Source organism: Calidris pugnax, unplaced genomic scaffold, assembly GCF_001431845.1.
Source record: "Calidris pugnax isolate Ruff unplaced genomic scaffold, ASM143184v1 scaffold4, whole genome shotgun sequence".
Lineage (NCBI taxonomy): Eukaryota > Metazoa > Chordata > Aves > Charadriiformes > Scolopacidae > Calidris > Calidris pugnax.
In genome coordinates, this window is record NW_015090781.1 from 375203 (window position 1) to 396257 (window position 21055).

Consider the following 21055-nt stretch of genomic DNA (forward strand, 5'->3'; position numbering starts at 1 on the left):
GAAGTCTTCTTTCATCCAGACTTTCTCTGTTACCTCCAAAGTTTGGGATTCCTGAGGGCTGCCCTGAGCAGTAAAGACCAAAGCTAAGAAGGCATTCAGCAACTCTGCACATTTTCTCTGGTTTTCCTTTTGCCTCTGATACACTTGAAGGAATTCCTATTATTTAATCTTGTTGCAGAGGTTACTATGTCCAGTTGCATCTAGTTTGTCTCTGTTAGTAACAGGTTCTTCATTGAACATTGTTGCTTATGAAACGTCTGGATGTCGATATTATATTATGCATTTTTCTCACTACCGTACAGTCTTGGTAAATGTAGATCGTATCTCCACCATTCAAATATCATAAATGAAATGTTGACAACCTATAGATGCATTCTAGCTAAATGGTCAGTGGGACTGATTTCAGCTGAATAATGACAGAATAGAAGGATACGTTCATCTGAGTGTTTGAGAATTTGAACTGGCAAGAAATGGTGACCCAAGAAATGCATCTTTGCATTTCACCTAAAGAAATAAAAGCAGTGAAGTTATCCTTAAAATGCCCCATAACCCGAGGTCACACAACAATGCAGGTTGAAAAAGTCAGATTATATTCAGAAAGAAGTCAGAACAAGAGTTTACAGAAATATACCGTTCCTTCAGGGACTCTGAAAATATATGGCTAGAGCTTTACCATATCTAAATCAGAAAAAAAGGCACAGAAAGAACACTCAAAAGTTACATTTGGGAATTAAGGAAGCTGGTTAATAATAATCAGAGAAGTTTTCAATTTAGGATTAAATCAACTAAACTCAGTCATGAGCTCTTTAGACTGATGGAGGATCATGTTTTGAAGCAGACTGAGGGAATTGTAAAGGAGGGTGACAAAATTTCACTACAGGGAGATTTACTTAAGGTAGAAGGTAAATTTCTCTTCCTTAAGTCAAAATTAGTAGATGACACAATCCAAATTAGGTCTCAAAAGTGAGCAATCTCATTTTCTCTAGTTTATAGTAAACCTCTTGACTACTTTACCTGCAGTAGGGCTATGCAATTGTAGTTATGGGAAATCCATATGTCAGCCCAATCCTGGAAAGACTTAACCCTTCACTCTAAAAATTCAAGTGAGTGAGCAACGTTGTTAAAACTAAACAGATTGTACACATACTTGAAGTTTAAACTGTGCATAATTTTTAAGGACTTTACTCAAAGCTTAGTGACTTGATAGAAAGGTGAGACTCAAACTCACCATCCTGCAGCAGTGTGCTAGCAACCACGTAACTGTTGAGTTTGAAATTACCATATATTATATACCATTAGCTGGAATAGATTAATAAAATATCTTAATCACAACTAAAGTAGAATTATACATATTGCCACAAAAATGCCAGAAAGTTCAACTTCATAAGTCAACTTGTACTTCTCAGTTGTCACACCACTAGCTCAAATGGAAGTTTTAATCCTATTTTCTGTTAGAATTTGGGGGGAGTGTGTAGCTTTTTTGGGGGTCTTCTCCCCTCTCCCCACCCCAGCAAGAAATGTATTTCTCAGTTCAAGGAATTTTAATAGAAATCTGTCATGTTTATATAACTTCCAGTACAGCTGAGCAGGAAGCACATAGAAACCTTTATTTTTATGCTGGGTTGATTCTACAGGTTGTCCCATCACTGCCAAGTGAAACCCAGGCTGAACATCTAATATCATTCAGACATTCTGAAAATACACATTTCCTTCCTTGCATGAACTTTAATATTGTCTTTTAAATTGTTTAAAGTGAATGTTTTGATTTTTGGAAATGCCAAAGTAGAAGTGCATGAAAAAGAACATTTTGATGAAAGTTTCTCTGACAAAGGGATATGATAAAGGAATAATCAATTTGAAACTCTCAAGAGAGTTATCTAGAGAGAATTAAAGTGGGCTGGCACTGAATGCATTTTCAATCTACCACCAGAAAGCTTCAATACAGCAAAAAATGTTGCTATAAAGCTATTTGTTAATTTTGTTTTAGTGTTAGGATAGAAAAATATATTTTTCTTTTTTCTTTCAAAATGAAATAGTGTACCTTAAATATCAGCTTATATATATTCATAACACACTAAGTAAAATAGAAATACAATTCTGAATCAAACAATTCCCTCCTGGACAGTAAAAATCTAACCTAGTAAATGGAAACTGCCTTAGTTGCAAAATAATTTTTTCTAGTTAAAAAAAAGTGTGATAAATAGCTTCATAAAAACATTTTTAAATATACAGCTTTTGTAATTAATAATGCAGACTGCTGTCTGCTTATTCCAGTGAATAATTTGAATGCAGCTGACCTTTCTTTTTTCCCTGCTGCATTATTTATGATGTTAAAGAGGTCACTAGGTTATTGTTCTAGCAATATATAACTTGTTTAGTTGAAGTTTTGGGTTGCAACTAATGATGTTCAAAAGCTGGCACTTGAGTAGATTATTTAGCAGCTGAAACAAAAACCTAGAAATCTTTCTGACTTACAAATCCAGATTGTGAATGCATTTCAAACATTCAGTTTCAACTTTAGGCATTTGGAGTACTGTGAGTACTGCCAGCTCTTGATTTACCCCATCTAAATATCTCATGATGGCAAACTTCACTCTCTGGCAGAACTCCAGCAGAACATGGATACAGTTCCTGAATTTGTCTTGAATCAGAACAGTATCTATATATAATTATTAATCTAGATCTAGAAGGGTCCAGCTCTTTCTCAGTTTGTGGTAGCCTGTCCTGAGAAGTGCTGGTCACCAGCTACCTCCAAAGAAGTTACATGAAAGTCCTAAAAACCCTAACCATCTCCTTTCATATTTATTTCTTGCTGTATAGAGGGAGAGGTAATTTTTCTTACCTTCCTTTCTTTTTTTTTTTTTTTTTTTTTTTTCCAAAATATTTCTTCCTTTTTCTGTCTTTCCCTCTGAGAAATGTATTTCTTCTTAAATGTGTTTGTATAAAGAAGCTGCTTTCCAGCTTTGGGGACTTTTTTACTGCCAAATAAAAATGTTCAGGAAGGAAATGAACAGTGAAGACTAGCTGCATGTTATCAAATACTACTAAAAGTAAAAGAAGTTGCTAGAATGAACATGGATCATCCTGTGCTGATCTTTCAGTAGGTTTTTGCATTTTTTTTCCCTTCTTTTTTTTTTTTTTTTTTTTTTTTTTTTCACCAAAGTTCATCCTACTTTCTGAAATTTCACTGAAACATCTGGCATTTTAAGTGCAACTGACCTCTTTGTTGTAGTCTTCATAAAGAGATGTATCTTGGCCCTTAGTTTGCATAATTTTAAAGTCTTGTTAAGCCTTTGAATTAGGCCAAATGAGACTAGGTATTTCAAAGTGTGTGAGCAGGTCTAGTCTGAAATGCCTGCTCTTATAAATAATAAAAATGTACCTTATCTCCAGCCAAGCCTGATTCTTCAGTACTTACCTACATACTGGAAAGTGTTCTTTTTTTCACTGCAGATTTCAGAATAATTACAATTTTACAAATTTTGGTAACCAAAGATCATGTACCACTGTCATACAAACTGCTCCTTAAGAGTGAGAAAGTTTGCTCCATGTTTTCATGGAATATGCTGACAGTAGAGTTTACACAAGCAAAACAAGGTTGATGTTTTAAGACTAAAGTATCATCTGCATACTCGGATGATATTTCAGCTGAATATATGAGATCCCAAATCAACATCAATACTCATTGGAGTGCAAATCTTTTACAAATACTATTGAAGAGGTTTTTCTTTGCCATTGATTGGCGGTCAGCAAAATTTATGTATGTAGGAAGTTTCTATGATGTCATTTGAAATGCTTGATTGGAGTGGAGTGTAATTTAAAGAATTTGCCAAGACAGCAAAAGCAAAACTTCAGCTATGTGTTTCATGACTTTAAATAAAACTGTGACAGATTGGTATGGTACATTTCATAAGCTTTAAAAGCTTGAAATTATCTGGACAGCTTCCAGGTAAAGTTGCATTATTTACATGAAATTGAGACAGCACTCTCAGTGATTCAAAGCTTAAGCATAGTTTTGTTTTTGTTGGTGGAATAGTGAATTTACTTCAAATATAGAATTCAGAGAGCCTAGAGCTCTCTAGGAATAAATAGGAATAAATATTCAACATCAGGATGTAATTGGTGACAGCCAGATTCAGGCATTTATGTCATGGAAAGCTGGAAGACAATACCATCCAGGCAGTACAACTATTTTAATAGATAGAGATAGGTATATTTTCTGATTAAGAAGTAGGTGACCAAATTCTTACATGGCCATTATCCTATTTTGCTGTCTCAGTAGAAATGAGGCTGGTAGAGAACTAGCTTTATAAGCAATTTTAATATTGTGTAATAAATTTAGTTGAAATTTAATTTTGCAACTGTTTTTCACAATTGTTTGTTTTAACAGCTCTGAAGTTGTGTTAAGATTGAAGGGAATTCATTTCAGCATGAGAGTAATGGTCCTCCTCAAGATATTGCACATGAAAATAGATCAATCAGATTGTCTATAATGCTTTTATTTCATAGAATTCTAGTTTATTTCATAGAATTCTAATTCTAGAATAGTTAGAGTTCGAAGGGACCTTAAAGATCATCTAGTTCCAACTGCCCTGCCATAGGCAGGGATTTGCAGAATAATGTTTTCTGGTCTTTTTTTTTTCCATAAAGTTCCACAGCATAACGTTTTATTTACATATCCTTATGCAGATTTATTTTAACTAAATATTCTTTGAAATAACCATCTGGCTAAAAGTCCACAGAAGCCAATACATAAACCTACCATTCACCATTCATTCTTTTCATAAAGTAGGGAAATAAATCTTTTCAAGGCTTTGCATCAAATTTTCTATAACCCATTATATAATTTAATGTAGATAATTTGATGGAGCTTTACAAGATCAGTGTTTAACTAAATTTAGCAGTAGTGCTGGTTATTTAAGTTCTTCATTTGAATAACCTTTTTGTGATTTATCTTCTTTTATTGCATTAAAGTAACATCAAATGTCTGTTAAAGCAAAGCATGAAAAAGGACATCGACATGACATGGAGTACTCAGGTGTCTTGTTCTCTGAGAAACTGTGTCTAGATTTCTTTTGGGTCATAAAAGTAGAAGACACCTTCAAGTATAGCATGACATGCACTTGTTCTTTGAAAATGCTTTTAATGAGAGAGTATGCATGACTATACTTTCTTGAGGCAATGTAGTCACTGAGGGTGAAAATAGGTTTTAAGGTTCAAGTAGTATTGCACAGGTTTCACACTGGTTCTCCTTGCTTCAGTGATTTTCACCCTTAGAGCATAACTTGAGGTATGCAGAGATGTGATGCCTTCTGCTTCAGCAGGTGACACTTCATTAACCTGACTTGATACAAGAAAGGTCATTTAAGTAATGCATTCTCTGTATTGTTAGGTGTTTCTCTAAAATTCTCCTTGAACAGCAGGTACTGATGCGCCATAGCAGTGATATCCTGCTGAATAAATGAGACACCAAAAGTGTTTGGGTTTTTGTGTTTAGTATTAAAGCTATATTCCCTTATGCTGTGTAAGTAAAGTTGCTGCTCCTAAGGGGCAGGGGATTTTTCCATTGCTACTTCATTGCAGAGTTGGATTAACTTCAAAAATAAAATAAATAGCTTCCATGGCTATAGAAAATGAGTTTTGCCTCCAGTGAATTCGAATTAGTGTTACACTGGGCAAGAAAAGTAGCGTTTTAATGAAGTGTCCACCCTCAAGCAACTCTTCCAGAGAAGACACCTGTGAATTTTTGCCAAATACTTTATCTAGTTCAGCTGGGTTTAAGTTGAATTACTTGGCTGCTATATGCCATCTTTGGCAATTGAAACCTTTGTAGAAGTCTGACTTATAGCTGTCCACAAGAATACTGGCTCAGTTTTCACTATGTTTTCAGTTCAGAGGCAATCTAGTCTAAAATTATTTTATTCTGAAATCAGAGGGAAAAGTTATTCTGCAGACAAAGCTACAACAGTAATTATCTTTTTTACCCACAAATTACCTTAAAATGAGTCTGAGTATCTCTCATAACTGTATGGTATATTTTGGTTATGTATGCCATATATGTATGGTATATTTTCAGTTAAATAAATAATAATTTCAGTTTTGATTTTAATTGCTTTTACTGGTGGCAGAATTTAATTCAGTTAATTTAGTTTGATTATTGCTATTTCAGACATTAATCAGCATTATGCACCAAAATAGCCCTGTCATGTTCAGTCAGGGAAGAATTACTCATCAAGTGACAGGAATTCCCAAATTTCCTTTGATATGGAATACAAAATTTCAGTCACTTTGGGTTTAGATTTTCAGAAATATTTAACTTTTTTCCAGCTTGCTCAAACCAAGTCCAGTAGGGTGACTGAAATGCCAGGCACTAAAATCAGAGTCCAGCTATAAAATGTTTCTGCAAGTATTTTCCCACACTGGCACTTCTCATTGCAACAGGTGATGAGTACAGGTATGAAATACAATAGGTATTTTATAGTACTTTACCACCTATATGGCATTAGAAGGAAAAAAGAATGAATTTTGACACTGGCTGGAAACCAGTAGTGTCAAACTACCTTCAAAGGCAGCTAGGATCTAATTCAAATAACAAGCCAGGAAGAACATAAATTTTCCCAAGAAGCCAGATATGCTCGTACCCATATCTATCTGGGTATGAAACCCTGATCCAATTTTGCTTTATTATTTTCCTCATTACTTCAGACATGCTACTTTATTTTTGAAAAGCAAGGACTGACTGCATATGTAGACTGTGTTGGGATTCATTCACTTGGAGTGAATAACAAACAGCACCTGCCATAGATACTTGCAATGTAAGGTGGGGAGGATACTTTACAGTGATTCATTTTTTAATAACCATGGGTAAAATTACGATCTAGGATTTGTATTTATACATTACATAAAATAACCTGATAAGCCATACAGCTCTCTCTCCCTTTTTGCCACCCCAGTCCTGCAATGGAAGGCTTCCCTAAGTTTCACTTCTAGAATAAGAGCGATCTATGATTCCAAAAATACAGCCTTTGGGAAGATTTGTATGTCTTCCTGCAATAAATGATATAGATGAGCCTTCTGACTATCTATTTGATGAATTACAAAATGGTATCTTGCCTCTGGCAGCCCTCAATCAATAGTCTTTGTCATGTTTTAGGTAGAAGTATAAAGATCATGCATCTATGGAGCAAGTGAAGCTGGTGTGTTTGACTGCCCCTAGATTATTCTGACTGAACGTTCCCTCTTCCACTCTCCCTCTGCTGACCAAGTAATGGTGCGAGTCAGTCTTGCAAACAATTAGTTTTTGCATTCTGCTGTCTCTGCTTTCTCTGTGTTAGTGTTTTTCGATTGTTAACTTCGGTTGAGCTGCTTTGGTGGTTCAGTGAGCGTTCATTTTCTTGCTACCCTCTCTATATGTACATGAACCATCATTGCATTGATACTGTTGTATCTAAGTGTTGTTTTGAAAATGTGGAACTGACTTGAATATTATGGAAAAGTGCCTGGCTAAAGCTGACAGTGATTTGAGGAACACCGTATGTGTGGTGTACAGGGTTTAGCAGGTCACTTATGGTAACAGTGGACAGGTTGTGCTGCTGTTAATACTCTTTACAGTGTTGAGCAGAATATGTAATTGAGAGTTTCTGAGGAAATAACTTCAAATATATGTTACAGCATTTTATTGTAATTTGGAGGACCCTTTCTGCCACAAACAAGATAATTTTCTAACTTTTTTTAGTTATTGCCCAGTTGTTGTTGCAAATGGAATGAGAAGGTTGCAAACGTTACAATTTCTTCCATTGAACAAAATCCTTCAACATGAAATCTCTATTGCAGAAGCCCTTGCGCAGATATGGCTTAGTTCATTTCCTTGGAAAGCCCCTTGTTCTTTCCTGTCAGTGTACTAATTACATACCTAGCAAAGGTCAATGTCCTTTTGAGTCAATAAAGCTACTTTATGTCCAGATTTCAGACCTGAGAAAAGATCAGAAGAAAGTATGCTGAAATATTTAATTTCTGATTAAATTCTAATTCAGTAAATTCACTCGGGCAAAGTATTCTGAGAATTTTACTTCTTGGTCCACTTTGCATTTATATTTTATTAAACTGCTAGTAACTTATATGTGAATATCGAACATTATGGAACAAGATTTTGAAAATCTGTAGTATTACAGCCTGGAATTGGCTGAATTAAATCTGTGACTGCTTTTGCAATCAATGCAATTTTTCTTCTCTGGCTGTTAAACAGTCCAGGATTTTATCTTCTATGTAACAGTTGTAGCACTGTCACACATTAGTACTTCCATTTAAAGATTTTTTTTCTCTTTATAATGTGGTTTATACAAGAAAAATGTGTTTGAGTGACAGTAAGTAAGAATTATTTTAATATCTGGCTATAAGATATTGTCCATCTCTTGCTCAAGGTCTCAGCAAAGGCTACTTAATAAGCAAATCCACAAGCATGCAAACAACCTGGGATTTGGAATAAAAATTTCAGTTCCTGTTCTGATAAGGTACATGCTGGTGGGAGTCAGTTAGTACAGATACCTTAATCAGGACAGTGGTTGTTAGAGACAGGGCTACTATGCCACTTCTATTCGGTAAAACTCAACTGCTATCAAGTAGTAACTCTACATTGCCAGTACAGTAGGAGTAAATCAGACCTAGCGTAGAGGATACTTCCCTAAAGTAAAAAAATGGCATCAATATCAGAATAGTCAGAACAAAATCTTTGAACTGCATATGCATATGTGTGCATGTTTGATTGCAGCTGTAATTATATGTTTGACTCTGCATGCACAATGAGGGTACTAGAATTTTCCCTCAGGAACATGCATTTTATGGTAATTATGAAGTTTACTATATTTACTATATATACTATATTTACTATATTTAAAAGGAGAGATTCTGCTACTTATCCAAGCTTTTTCTTTGCTGCTTCAACAAAAGTGCTATATCACAATTTGTCCATTCCTTCAGCAACGTGTAATCTTCTGCAACATTTAATCCCTTTTCCATTGCCATATAATCAGTTCAGCAATAATCATCAGTTCAGCAAATGCATTTGTTTTTCCTAGACATTTACGCATAATCCTCATTTATATTCAAGGAAATATTCAAATGGACTAAACGTATTTTCTGATCACTTGGGAATGTCTGTCTAGAAGCTGTCCTCCCCTCATTTCCCAAAAGATGACTGCAGAGAAGATGACACTTAAATTAACATGTAATGAATTCCCATATTTCTTTCCACAAATAAGGGGCTCATCATTTTTTTATATCAACTTTCAGCATTTTAGCTAGTATCCAGCTTGCTATACAAATGCATTTCAGCTGGACTGCTTTTAATCTGAGCTCTTTGGAAAGGAGGAAGAGATATTTGATATCTTGTGCACGGTCTCCACATGCTTTTACTGATTTTCCTAGCTTTCTGTATCAAAATACAACTATTGAATAAAATGGTCAGAAAAGTGAGAGTTTAAAAAATCTTACCAGTTTTATAGTGAGTACTGTCTGCATAGCAATTCCCAGTGGCCTGATTCTTTGTGCTGTTTTTCCTGATAGCAGTCATTCTCAGGAAGCTATTTCACAGCTGTATGTTTTTTCTTATTCGATGTGGAGGCTGCAAATTATATGGGTAATTAACATTTTTTTGAAACCATTTTAATCTGCCAAACCTGAATATTAATATTACGATCTATGTACTGTTTTAGCAAGTACAATCCAGTTTCATCAAACTAACTCAGCCAATATCAATATTTAAGAGTTCTTATGCTTTCCTCCACAATCAATATTTTCCCGCAGTTTTAACAGGAATGAAGGTATTTTCAAATAGAAAGAAGCCTGAAATGTCTATGTCAAATCTGTTTCCATTATCCCTATTTGTTCCCACTTCATTATGTTATATTTAGTGGTAGTCAAATGAGTGTATGATTTGAAGATTTATTATGTAATTAATGATATGCAATTAATTTGTTTCATTCAAGGAAACCCACATAAATTTATGCTTCTTTATTATTTAATATTTTTTATGAGATGTTGGAAACGAGCACCTGTTAGTTGTTAGTCTTCTAGGTTCTTAAAAATATATATTTATATATATAATATATATAATATAATGTATAATATATATAAATATATATATAAACTTATATATGCTTGACTTCATGCAAATGATTTATGCCTCTGATATCAGTGGTGGTGTTCTCATGTGTAAGGCTTAGTATGCATGTGTAAATACTGAAGGATTTAGCACACATACAACCTCATTCAACACTCATAATGGTATCATGATGCCAAAGAGAATTTTGTATGAATAAGTAATAAATAGGATTTGATTAAGAAATGAAAACTTGGCTATGCTGTGACTGTTACAAAATGAAGAAAACCAAATTATTTGGAAATTTTCTATCTAATTTTGAGAAACAGAAATACAAGTTGGTCATCTTGTCTCCAGTCCAGGGTCTGCGAGTGCAGAGTCCGTGGATCACAGTAATCTCTGATGATCTTTCTGAGCAGCTACTGAAAACCTTTTCTTCTTCGGAATATTAAGTGCCACCTCCCCTAAAAATAGTGTTCAAGTACTCTTACTAAGATAATTTTGAGAGTCCATTGAATTACAGAATATGGCAGCTGTGAAGAAAGAGTATTTTAGACTGACTTGGAAAGCTTGATAATAAATTGGATTCCTGGTCCAAAATTTCTAGCCAGAAAAGAAAAGTTCACTTTGCATTTCTAATCAGAAGTCAGGCAAATAATTTGTGATTTAGCTGGCAAGGACAGGTCTGAGGTAAATCATTCAACCTGAGAACTGTTTTCACACAGAAGTGAGAAGGATTTGTAAAAAACATTAAAATTCCCCTTTGAATGAAGTGTGAACCTCTGAAAACATGGAAAGGCAGTCTGTAAAGCAAATCACTGTGACCCATTGCCAAATAACTTAAATAAACCAAAGACTAATCTGGTACAGTGTCCAAGGGTTTAAAGTCAGAAGTCATTTTTATGATCACTTAGTATTGCAGATAGGTCATTCAGTTAATCACTTTAATGGTTTGAAGGACTTCACAGAAGACTTTTATCCAAGGTTTTATTCTATTCATTCTGGTTTATTCCACAGCAGGGTAACAGTTGGATTGCCAAAGGAAATAAGTTTTTTACGCCTATCAGAATATGATTCTAGGAACTTGAAAACTAACAGGTATATTTTAAAGAGCTGTCAGTGACAAAGAATAAGAGAGGTGCACCCAAGAAGAAAAACTCTTAATTCAGAGTCTCAAGAGTGAGAATGTCACTGCAGTAGAGCATAAAATATTTTTTTAAATGAATTATCCATATTGTGAAAAAAGGGAGGAATATTATGGTAGGGCAAAATTATAAAGACCTGAAAGAAAACTAGAGATAGAGGAAACCATGAAGAAAAGCTAAGGTACAGCAAGCTTAGCTAGAAAATACAGGGCTACGTGTATGAATTGTGAGTAATGGCAGACTTGGACACATCTGACGACAGCTGAAAAAAATGGCTGCTCTTGGACAAGGGCCCTCAGAATTGAAGGAGGGAAGATGGTGGTGAACAAATCTAGCACTTAGACTGCAACATTTCAAAGGAGAAACACATTTCCTTGGTTAGTAGGCAAAACCCAGCATATTTTGGCAAGACAGAGAAGTGAATAATATTTCTATGCACAATACAGTATCAATAGTAAAGGTAATAATAAATCATTTTTTGATAGATCCATCCAAAGGTATTGTGCTGTTTGTGATTTTACTTTGATGCATATATTTCCTAGAAATATGCCTGAGCAGGAGATGCAGTTACTCTTATAAACATAGGCTGTTGTATTTCATGCTCTTCCAGGGCTTGCAAGGTTAAGAAAAGCTCGCAGATTTACCTAAATGCAAGCACACGTAACAGTATATCCATTCTATATCCATTTGAATTCTCTATAAGCACAAAGATTGCTAAATAGTTTTCAGGGTTTTGACACATAACTCATTGCTGCTAAAGCATGGTTCAAGCTCCTCATCAGTGAAGTTTTGTGAGTGGTCAAGAAATGTCAGTCCATCTTTCCTCAACTAAAGTCAGTTTATCAGAACTGACATTGATATGGTTTAGCCATTGTATAATATCCTGGGATTTCAAAATACTCTGTACACATACTACTCTAAAGTGTCTAATCATTCAGATGTTGCCCTTGTACAGTAAAACAATATAATTATCCTTTGCCATACATATATATATTTGAGTTTTAGTAATAATGATAGTTATGTTTGATGACTTGCGAGCTTTACACAAGTTTAGTCCGCCAAGAACTGAACACAGTTAATTAAAACAGTGCTCTGTCTTTTATAGTCTTCAGGCTTGAATAAATTACAAGGACAAAATCTAAGCTGCAATTTCAGTTCTTCAAGGTGGTGGTTTTCTTATAGCTCCAGCCCAACTAGGGTTTAGGTTTAGATTTAAAGAAAAGAAAAAGAACATGTAAGTGGTTCTGAATAGCAAATCCAAAACTTGAATCTATGTTCTTTCATGTTCAAAGCTTCAGAAACCTGAACTCCCCAGTCATGTCCCTGATTGCTCTGCTCCTAGAGGCACCTATGCTTTTGCTTCGTAACAGCCCCAGCATTTCCAGGTATAAGCAAATAATTTCCCAGATCCTGCTTATGTGCAGGTAGAATCTAGAAACTCTACAGGTTATCACCTCTGATGGCAAGATTATGGAGCAGATCCTCCTGGAATCTCTGCTAAGGCACCTGGAAAATAAGGAGGTGATTGGAGACAGCCAATTGGAGACAGCTTCACCAAGGGTAAATCGTGCCTGACAAATTTGCTGGCCTTTTATGTTACTGCCACATGCTTGGTGGACAAGGGCAAAGCAACAGATGTCATCTACCTGGACTTACGCAAAGTGTTTGACACTGTCCTGCACGACATCCTGGTCTCAAAATTAGAAACTAATGGATTTGATGGATGGACCACTCGGTAGATAAGGAGTTGGCTGGATGGCCGCACCCAAAGGGTTGTGGTCAATGGCTCAATGTCCAATTGGCAGCCAGTGACGAGTGGTTCCTCAGGGGTCCGTACTGGGACCAGTGCTGTTCAACATCTTTGTTGGAGACGTGGACAGTGGGATAGAGTGCACCCTCAGCAAGTTTGCCGATGACACCAAACTCAGTGGCGCAGTTGACAAGCTGGAGGGAAGGGATGCCATCCAGAGGGACCTGGACAGGCTTGAGAGGTGGGCTCGTGCAAATTGCATGAGGTTCAACCAAGTCAAGTGCAGGGTCCTGCACCTGGGACGTGGCAACCCCAGGCACAAATACAGGTTGGGTGGAGAATGGCTGGAGAGCAGCCCTGAAGGGAAGGACTTGGGGGTGTTGGTGGATGAGAAGGTTAACATGAGCCAGCAACGTGCACTGGCAGCCCAGAAAGCCAACTGCGTCCTGGGCTGCATCAAGAGAATCGTGGCCAGCAGGTCACGGGAGGTGATTCTGCCCCTCTGCTCCGCTCTGGTGAGACCCCACCTGGAATACCGTGTCCAGCTTTGGAGTCCTCAACACAGGAAGGTCATGGATCTGCTGGAACGGGTCCAGCGGAGGGCCACGAAGATGATCAGAGGATGGAGCACCTTTCCTATGAAGACAGGCTGAGAGAGCTGGGGTTGTTCAGCCTGGAGAAGAGAAGGCTCTGGAAAGACCTTATAGCGGCCTTTCAATATCTGAAGGGAGCTACAGGAGAGCCAAAGAGGGACTCTTTGTCAGGAAGTGTAGTGATAGGACAAGGGGTAATGGTTTTAAACTGGAAGAGGGGAGATTTAGATTAGATACTAGAAAGAAATTCTTTACAGTGAGGGTGGTGAGGCACTGGAACAGGTTGCCCAGGGGGGTCGTGGATGCCCCATCCCTGGAGGTGTTCAAGGCCAGGCTGGATGGGGCTTTGGGCAACCTGGTCTGGTGGGAGGTGTCCCTGACCTTGGCAGGGGGGTTGGAACTAGATAATCTTTAAGGTCCCTTCCAACACAAACCATTCTATGATTCTATGATTCTATGATTCTATGATCACTCTTATTTCATAGGAGGCCTAGAAAACAGACAAGCTCTGAGCAACTCTTATACACATTAAGAGGTTGTATAGTATTTTTTCTAAAATGTAATTGCAGCTGGTTTTATTTTTTTAAAAAACCCTCAAATTTTATATAAAAGCCTTGTGATTAAAGTATGTAGCAGAGGCTTGTCAGAATCAAATCCCTACATCTCCCACCAGCCATTAGCGTGTTAAAATCATGAGCCTGGGTGGATTTATGCCACCCTGCATTATAAAATGTGAGATTGTAGAGCCAGGAAGAGAGCGATGGAGTGTACTGACTGTGATGCCCATGTAGAGAGAACTCTTAAGACAGCATCAAGCACTCCTTCTGTGTTTGTATTTAACAGCCAGTGGATGACAAATAACTGAAAACATCAGTGTCCTCCTTCCTGGATGAGTGGTTTTAATCCAGTAGCTAATAACAAGTAAGTAAATAACCTGTGGACACTGGCACGGACCCAAAGTCTGTCTCTGAATTCTGGTCCTGGAACTGTACCCCATTTGAAGGCATGAGGCAACAAGACTGAGGAGGTGTCTCCTGTGAAGTAGGATCATTGCCAATGTTCCTAACTGAGACAAATAAGGCAATAAAAAGATGAGGAATCACTGCATCAATCACTAGGCTACCAAATGCAAGACAAAGCAAGGCATTGATAGCATCAATCTGGTGTTTGTTTTTCAAACAAAGTGTTTGTTTTAATTTTAAGTGAATGCTGCTTGGTTAACCCCCTTGAGTCTCTGGATCATGGTGGACCCCATCTGTAGCCCTGTGTGAGGAATCTGATCTCTTGAACGTGATGGGATTTGAAAAAGAATATGGCCTGCAGTTTTCCTCTTGGTGAGGCCCAGAAATGAACAAGAGATTGAGGTTTCCTGTCTTAGGCACTTAATCAGGTGATGAATTCTGTGTTTTCATATCCCATTTGAAGACCAAACGTCTGGCACCATAGTGTTTAACTTGTATATAATCAATTGCTGTATCATATCTAGTCTTTGGGTATACAGTTAGCTTCATCTTCAATAACCTGATGATGTGCATATGGAGTTAATTGTTTATGTACCTTCTGAGCTGGGGACAGAGCACCTTGGCACTATCCCATCCTATGTGCCCTTTATGTCATTTTATGGATACTTAATGGTTGTACGTTTGCATGCATACACACACAAATATGTAAATATATATTTGTGAAAAGCCCTACTCTGCTGGAATCTATGGCCAGGTTGCCTTCAGCTTCAATGGAATGATGGTCTGAATCCATGTGCACTTTACTGCATCTTTTTGCATGATTGACAAGCCATGAGCAGCATATATTATAGAACTTGTTGATTTGCCAGATTTTCTAAGAAAGGTAATATATTTTTTTCCAGGATCAAATATGTTATTTGGTAAGGAGTACTAGTGTAAATTAGACTAAATGTTCTAGTAACAGCCTGACAATTCAGTCAGAATTTAGAGTCACAGAATCATCATGGTTCAAAAGGACCTCTGAGATCTCTGAGTCCAACAATACACATAAAAAAGACCCCCACAATCTTGGGCACTAAAGCATGCCCTGAAGCGCTACATCTCCATGTTTCTTAAATACCTCCAGGGTTTCTTAAATACCTCCAGGGATGGTGACTCCACCACCTCCCTGGACAGGCTGTTCCAGGGCCTGACCACTCTCTCAGGAAAGTCATTCTTCCTAAGATCCAAGCTAAACCTCCCCTGCTGCAACTTCAGACCATTTCCTCTGGTCCTGTCATTATTCCCTTGAGAGAAGAGGCCAACCCCCACCTTTCTACAACCTCCTTTCAGGGAGTTGTAGAGAGCAATGAGGTCTCCCCTCAGCCTCCTCTTCTCCAAACTAAACATGCCCAGTTCCCTCAGCCTCTCCTCATAGGACTTGTTCTCTAGACCCCTCACCAGCTTGGTGGCTCTCCTCCGGACACGCTCCAGCACTTCAGTGTCCTTCTTGTAGTGAGGGGCCCAGAACTGAACACAGCACTCAAGGTGAGGCCTCATCAGAGACACCATCACTTCCCTACTCCTGCTGGCCACGCTATTCCTGATACAGGCCAGGATGCCGTTGGCCGCCTTGGCCACCTGGGCACACTGCTGGCTTGTATCCCATCAAAAGCGTCTTGTTCAACCAGGCCAATGATTTCGCCGCCCTCCAATATTGTGACAGATGAGGACAGCCTGGTCCTGGGGCTTTAAGATTTACTTCTTGAAGAGCATCCAGCTTTCCTGGACCCCTTTGCCCTTCAGGACTACCTCCCAAGGGATTCTCAACCAGTGATCTGAACAGGCCAAGGTCTGCCCTCCATAAATCCAGGCTGGAGGTTTTGCTAAACCCCCTCCTTACATCACTAGAATTGAACACTTGACAAATTTATTGTCACTAAGCCCAAGAAAGCCTCCAACTACCACATCTCCCACTGGTCTTTCTCTGTTTGTAAGCAGTAGGTCTAACGAGGCAGCTCACCTGGTTGGCTCACCTACCAGTTGTGTCAGGAAGTCAGCTTCCATACATTCAAAAAATCTCCCAGCCTGGCTGCTCTCTGCTGTGTTATATTTCCAGCAGATATCTGGTAAATTGAAGTTCCCCAACCAGAACAAGAGCTGGTGATTGTGAGACTTCAGCCAGCTGCTTATAGAATACTTCATCTGCCTCCTCATCCCGGTTGGGTGGTCTATAGAGGACTCCCGGCACAAAATCTCCCTTATTTGTCTTTCCCGTCTTCCTTACCCATAAACACTCAATTTTATCATCACTGGAATCAAGCTCTACACAATCAAAACTCTCCCTAATGAACAGAGCCAATTAATCCACAAATTAATCCAATGTGAATTAATTCAAAGATAATTCTGACAATAACAGTAATTTTATATTGTGTGCTTTTATATGAGATTTAAACATACTAACTTCAAAATAAGAAGCATTTCAATAAATGCTCTCTGACTTGGGAAATACATGGCCAGGAAACACCTTGGATTTCTTGGGATTTAATGGCTGGATTGATGCAGGATTTTGTAGATGGGGTTAACCTAAAATATGTATGTGTTGAGTACCAGAGGAGGAATTGCGAATCAGTGCCCAATTCCATTAGCTTCCAATTCTTCCTTTGATTTCTTTTTTTTTTATAGTAATTTTAGGCAAGTTTTCTAATGTCATGTTCTGCATTTCTATGATAGAAATAATAAATTCCTTCCCTATGAAAAAACATTTTGAGACATGTAAGTAAAAAATGCTATGTAAGAGCCTTGGGTTATTATGGTAATTTAAGAGATAATGAATGTCATTCTACAAAATACTCAAAAAGTGTTGCATAGAATGCTACATGTTTTGTCTTCTTGAGTTTGAATTGCTGTTTACTTTCTAAAACCTAGACTGGTGCTTTGTTGGAACTTCTTTTGAAATCATTTCCACCTGTTTAAGCAGTTTTGACTTTGCTGCAGACATGGCACAATAGTTGCATTGTAGTGAGTTAGACGGCTTGTCAAATGTAAAACCTAGATTCTCATTTCCTTAGATCTTGCTGCTAATGCTGTTCAACTATTCATGAGTTACGTGATTTCCCATCACACAAATGGCAGTTGACATATCTGCCAATCAGTTCCATTCCTGCAAATTTCCAAGTTTAAGAAATCAGATTCAGCTTTAGGCACTATTTTAAGGGAATGATCTTTTTCATTAAATACAAAAAAGAAAATATTTTTCCTTTGTACTGTTCCAACTTTCACTGCTTGTATTCACATGTTCTCTGAGCACTGGACACAGTGTTGAGCTGAAACACAACTGAGCTACAACATTGTGTACCCTTGTGAACATCAGCAAGACTAGACTTGAGCACGGGAAAAGGCTTTGGAGGTGTGCTACACTTACATGTCACTACTTCAGACTTTGAGTGCTCACTCCACCTCCTGCCTACTACACCTAGCTGTGTTCTCTGCTTCTTTCCACTTAGGTTTGCCTGATTATAGCCAATGACTAGATGTGAATGTAGTCCCTCTTGTGCTGTTTAGACCAAAATGGTCTAAATCTGTGTTGGTTGTGCAATCCTCACATGAGTTGCACTCTAAGAAAAAATTTCAGATGTTCTCAAACATTTTATAATTCTGCACATGCTTTTGCCTGTTTTTCAATTATAGCTACATCTTAATCGAACTTAGCACATTTGGGCATTGGATGAAAGGCAAGCTGAATGCTTAGACTTAAGTGAAGAAAAACAAGAGGTTATGACATAATTTTTTATTAAGAACATTTACAATTAAACTTTGTGCATATGGATTTAATTGTGAAATGTGGATGTAATAAACAATGTTAGTCACATTAAGGCTGAACTGTTCTTGAAAAAAATCAAGTTCAATCACTTTAAAAATCACTGTTATATTTTAATAGAGAAGAAGTGTAAAATACTCAGAGATTTTATGTCTTTTATTAAAAGAAACAATGCGATTATTTGTAATCACAGTTTTGTTGATTAAAGTGTCCATCAAAAGCTAAAGGAGAATTTTAGCCTGCAGTAGTCAGAGTGGCAAGTTTATCTGCTGTAACTACAGTAGTACAGTATTTTGATTATGGTTTTCATCCAAAGATGACTGAAAGCTTCTTTTCTGGGATTTACGGGGAAGAAGGAGAGAGATTTAACATGACCAAATGGATCTACAATATGTAGTTGAACAACAGAGAAAATACATCAAAAAACTTAAATTACTGCTTAACAAAGAACACTAACAGATCCAATAAAAGAACTAGAAGATTCCAATTTGAATATGTTTCAAGAAACATTGCTATCACTTTATGCTGCAAACACTTTTTATAGTGCAGCAAAATATTCGCTTCGAAAGTAGTGTGAAATTCAACAGGAACCTTAACTCCATTAGTGTTCTTGTTATTAATTGCTTCCAGGGGCAAGAAGACTGGACATGATATAGATTTTTTGATCACCAGTCCAGGACCAAGAGAAGATTATGAACTTCTGCATAAAGTTGTTGACTTATGGAAAAAGCAGGTATGAACTAAGTAACATTTTGCCAAAAAAGATGTATTCTAACAGCACTGGATTAAGGTTACTTAGCGCTCAAAGAATGTTGACTCCTTTTTACAGATGACTGCAGTATTTTGAAATTGGATACTACTCTATTTGATCTAGGTGCATCCTCCAGCTCTGAATGCTAAAGTTGAAGGTTATATCAGAAGTACTTTACACACATTCTATTATATCTTACCCTAAGTCAGAGGTAAGAAATCAAGCTAGGTGGCGTTTTGACTGACATGGCAAAACTGTTCTTACACTTTGAAACAAAACCATATTTGTTTAATTCCTCCTTGAGATGGGAGTAGGTTCTCCCAAGGGGAACTATTTCAGGGAACTTCAGCTTTATGTGTGGGATATTAGGGTGACCTCCTGTTGTGAGGTGAGCAAGTCTAAAAGCTAAGGTACCAAAGCCCGGGACTCTGGCTTTCTTTCAGCCCATAGATTAGTATTTTTCGTGGGTTCTGTTGGAATATTGTCAAAATTGACATAGTCTTCTGTGATGTCTGGGTTTGGAAGGATGCACACATTTCACAGAGGAATTGTTCAGTTTTCTTCAGTATCAAGCAAGTTAAAAATTGGAAGAGTCTGAATTATAACATGGGCAGTTAACTCAGAATACTCCTGAGTCAGAAATAGAGTATGCTGCAAATGATAAGCCTTTGTTTCCTCTTCTGCCTTCCTAGCCAGCTAAGATATTTTTCAGTATTTACTACCTGTACTGTTCAAAGCAATTGAGTACATTTCAACAAGTAAAAGGTCAATGCTGTGTCACCAAATGCTCCACTGCTAAGTAAAATCACTTTTCAATGCAGATAGCCTGGAGAGAATGCTTTTGAATTGATTCTTGAACTAGATACTTTAATTAATGTATAATGAGTTAACACATGAAAGACATTAAAACCATTCAACCAGATAAAATCTCATCTGTTGTAAAATGTTACCTGTTTCAAGGTGGTCAAAACCTTTCAACTGGCTTTAATGGAAGGGCTTCAAACTTGTTTTTTCCTGGTAAAATACAAACTTAGCTGACTTCAGTGGACTTTTGGTCTTTGAAATGTTAACAGACTATAATTAATTTTTTAGATTTCTGTGAATTCCATCCTAATTCAGTACAGAAAGTGAAGGCATTGAAATAGATTGCTAGCAGGTATAATTTATCACACTCCAATGAAGAGCAATGAAGCTGTGTCAATTAATGAGTGCTGAGGAGCTACCCTGTTATCTTTTTATTTTTTATGTAAGGTTTCTTTCTTGGCCATTCTACTCCCTTTATTCTGAGAAAAGTTGCATTTCTTCTAAAAAGCTATCCTTTTACCTTCTTAAGCAGACTTGATCTGTTGATCCTCCAAAAATCCTGTTTGTTGGCATACAGGAGAAAGGAAAACTGATGCCAGGCTGAGGCTAGAGCCTACCCCTACTGCAGTCTTTCATTCCTTCTCTCATTCCATCACACTCCACTTACATTAATGAGAGAAATGATGGTGATCTGAGAAGTCTGGCAACTGCTGAAGCTTTTCAGGTCACTCTAAGATGCTTTCATTAAATGGAATTGAAAGGAAAAAATAGAAGATAAATTGTTCTTGCTGATTTTTTAAGGGTAAGATTTTGCAGAAGTGAGTGCAGAGAGAGTATGGGAGGTCAAGGGTGGCCAAGGGTTTGATGAAATGATTAGGATTCCTCTAGCAATCCCAGCATGAAGAAATGTCAGAAAGGGAGCTGCACAATGGCCATAGAAGCTAAACCCAAACAAGCTGGGAATTGTTTAAAGCTATGGACAAATATTTTTTGTTTTCTGTTTGCCCGCCATAGTTTTTATGGCTTATACTACTAGCTGTACTGTCTCTCTGCTGTGGCGATTGTGATATGCAGGCATTTACTGGCACTCCTAAAAAATAAGCTGCCAGCAAAATCAAAATGCTCCTCTTGCCTTTTTATTACCTTTGCTTTCTA

General features: G+C 37.4%; 1 protein-coding gene across 1 annotated transcript in view; it reads left to right on the top strand.

The window, feature by feature from the left end:
- The window catches only part of DNTT (DNA nucleotidylexotransferase), a 104713-nt gene that overhangs the window by 54887 nt on the left and 28771 nt on the right, over window positions 1-21055 (top strand). The window contains exon 10 of the mRNA XM_014957363.1: window positions 18976-19078. Coding sequence (XP_014812849.1) covers window positions 18976-19078 — 103 coding nt within the window. The remainder of the gene's footprint in view (window positions 1-18975; window positions 19079-21055) is intronic.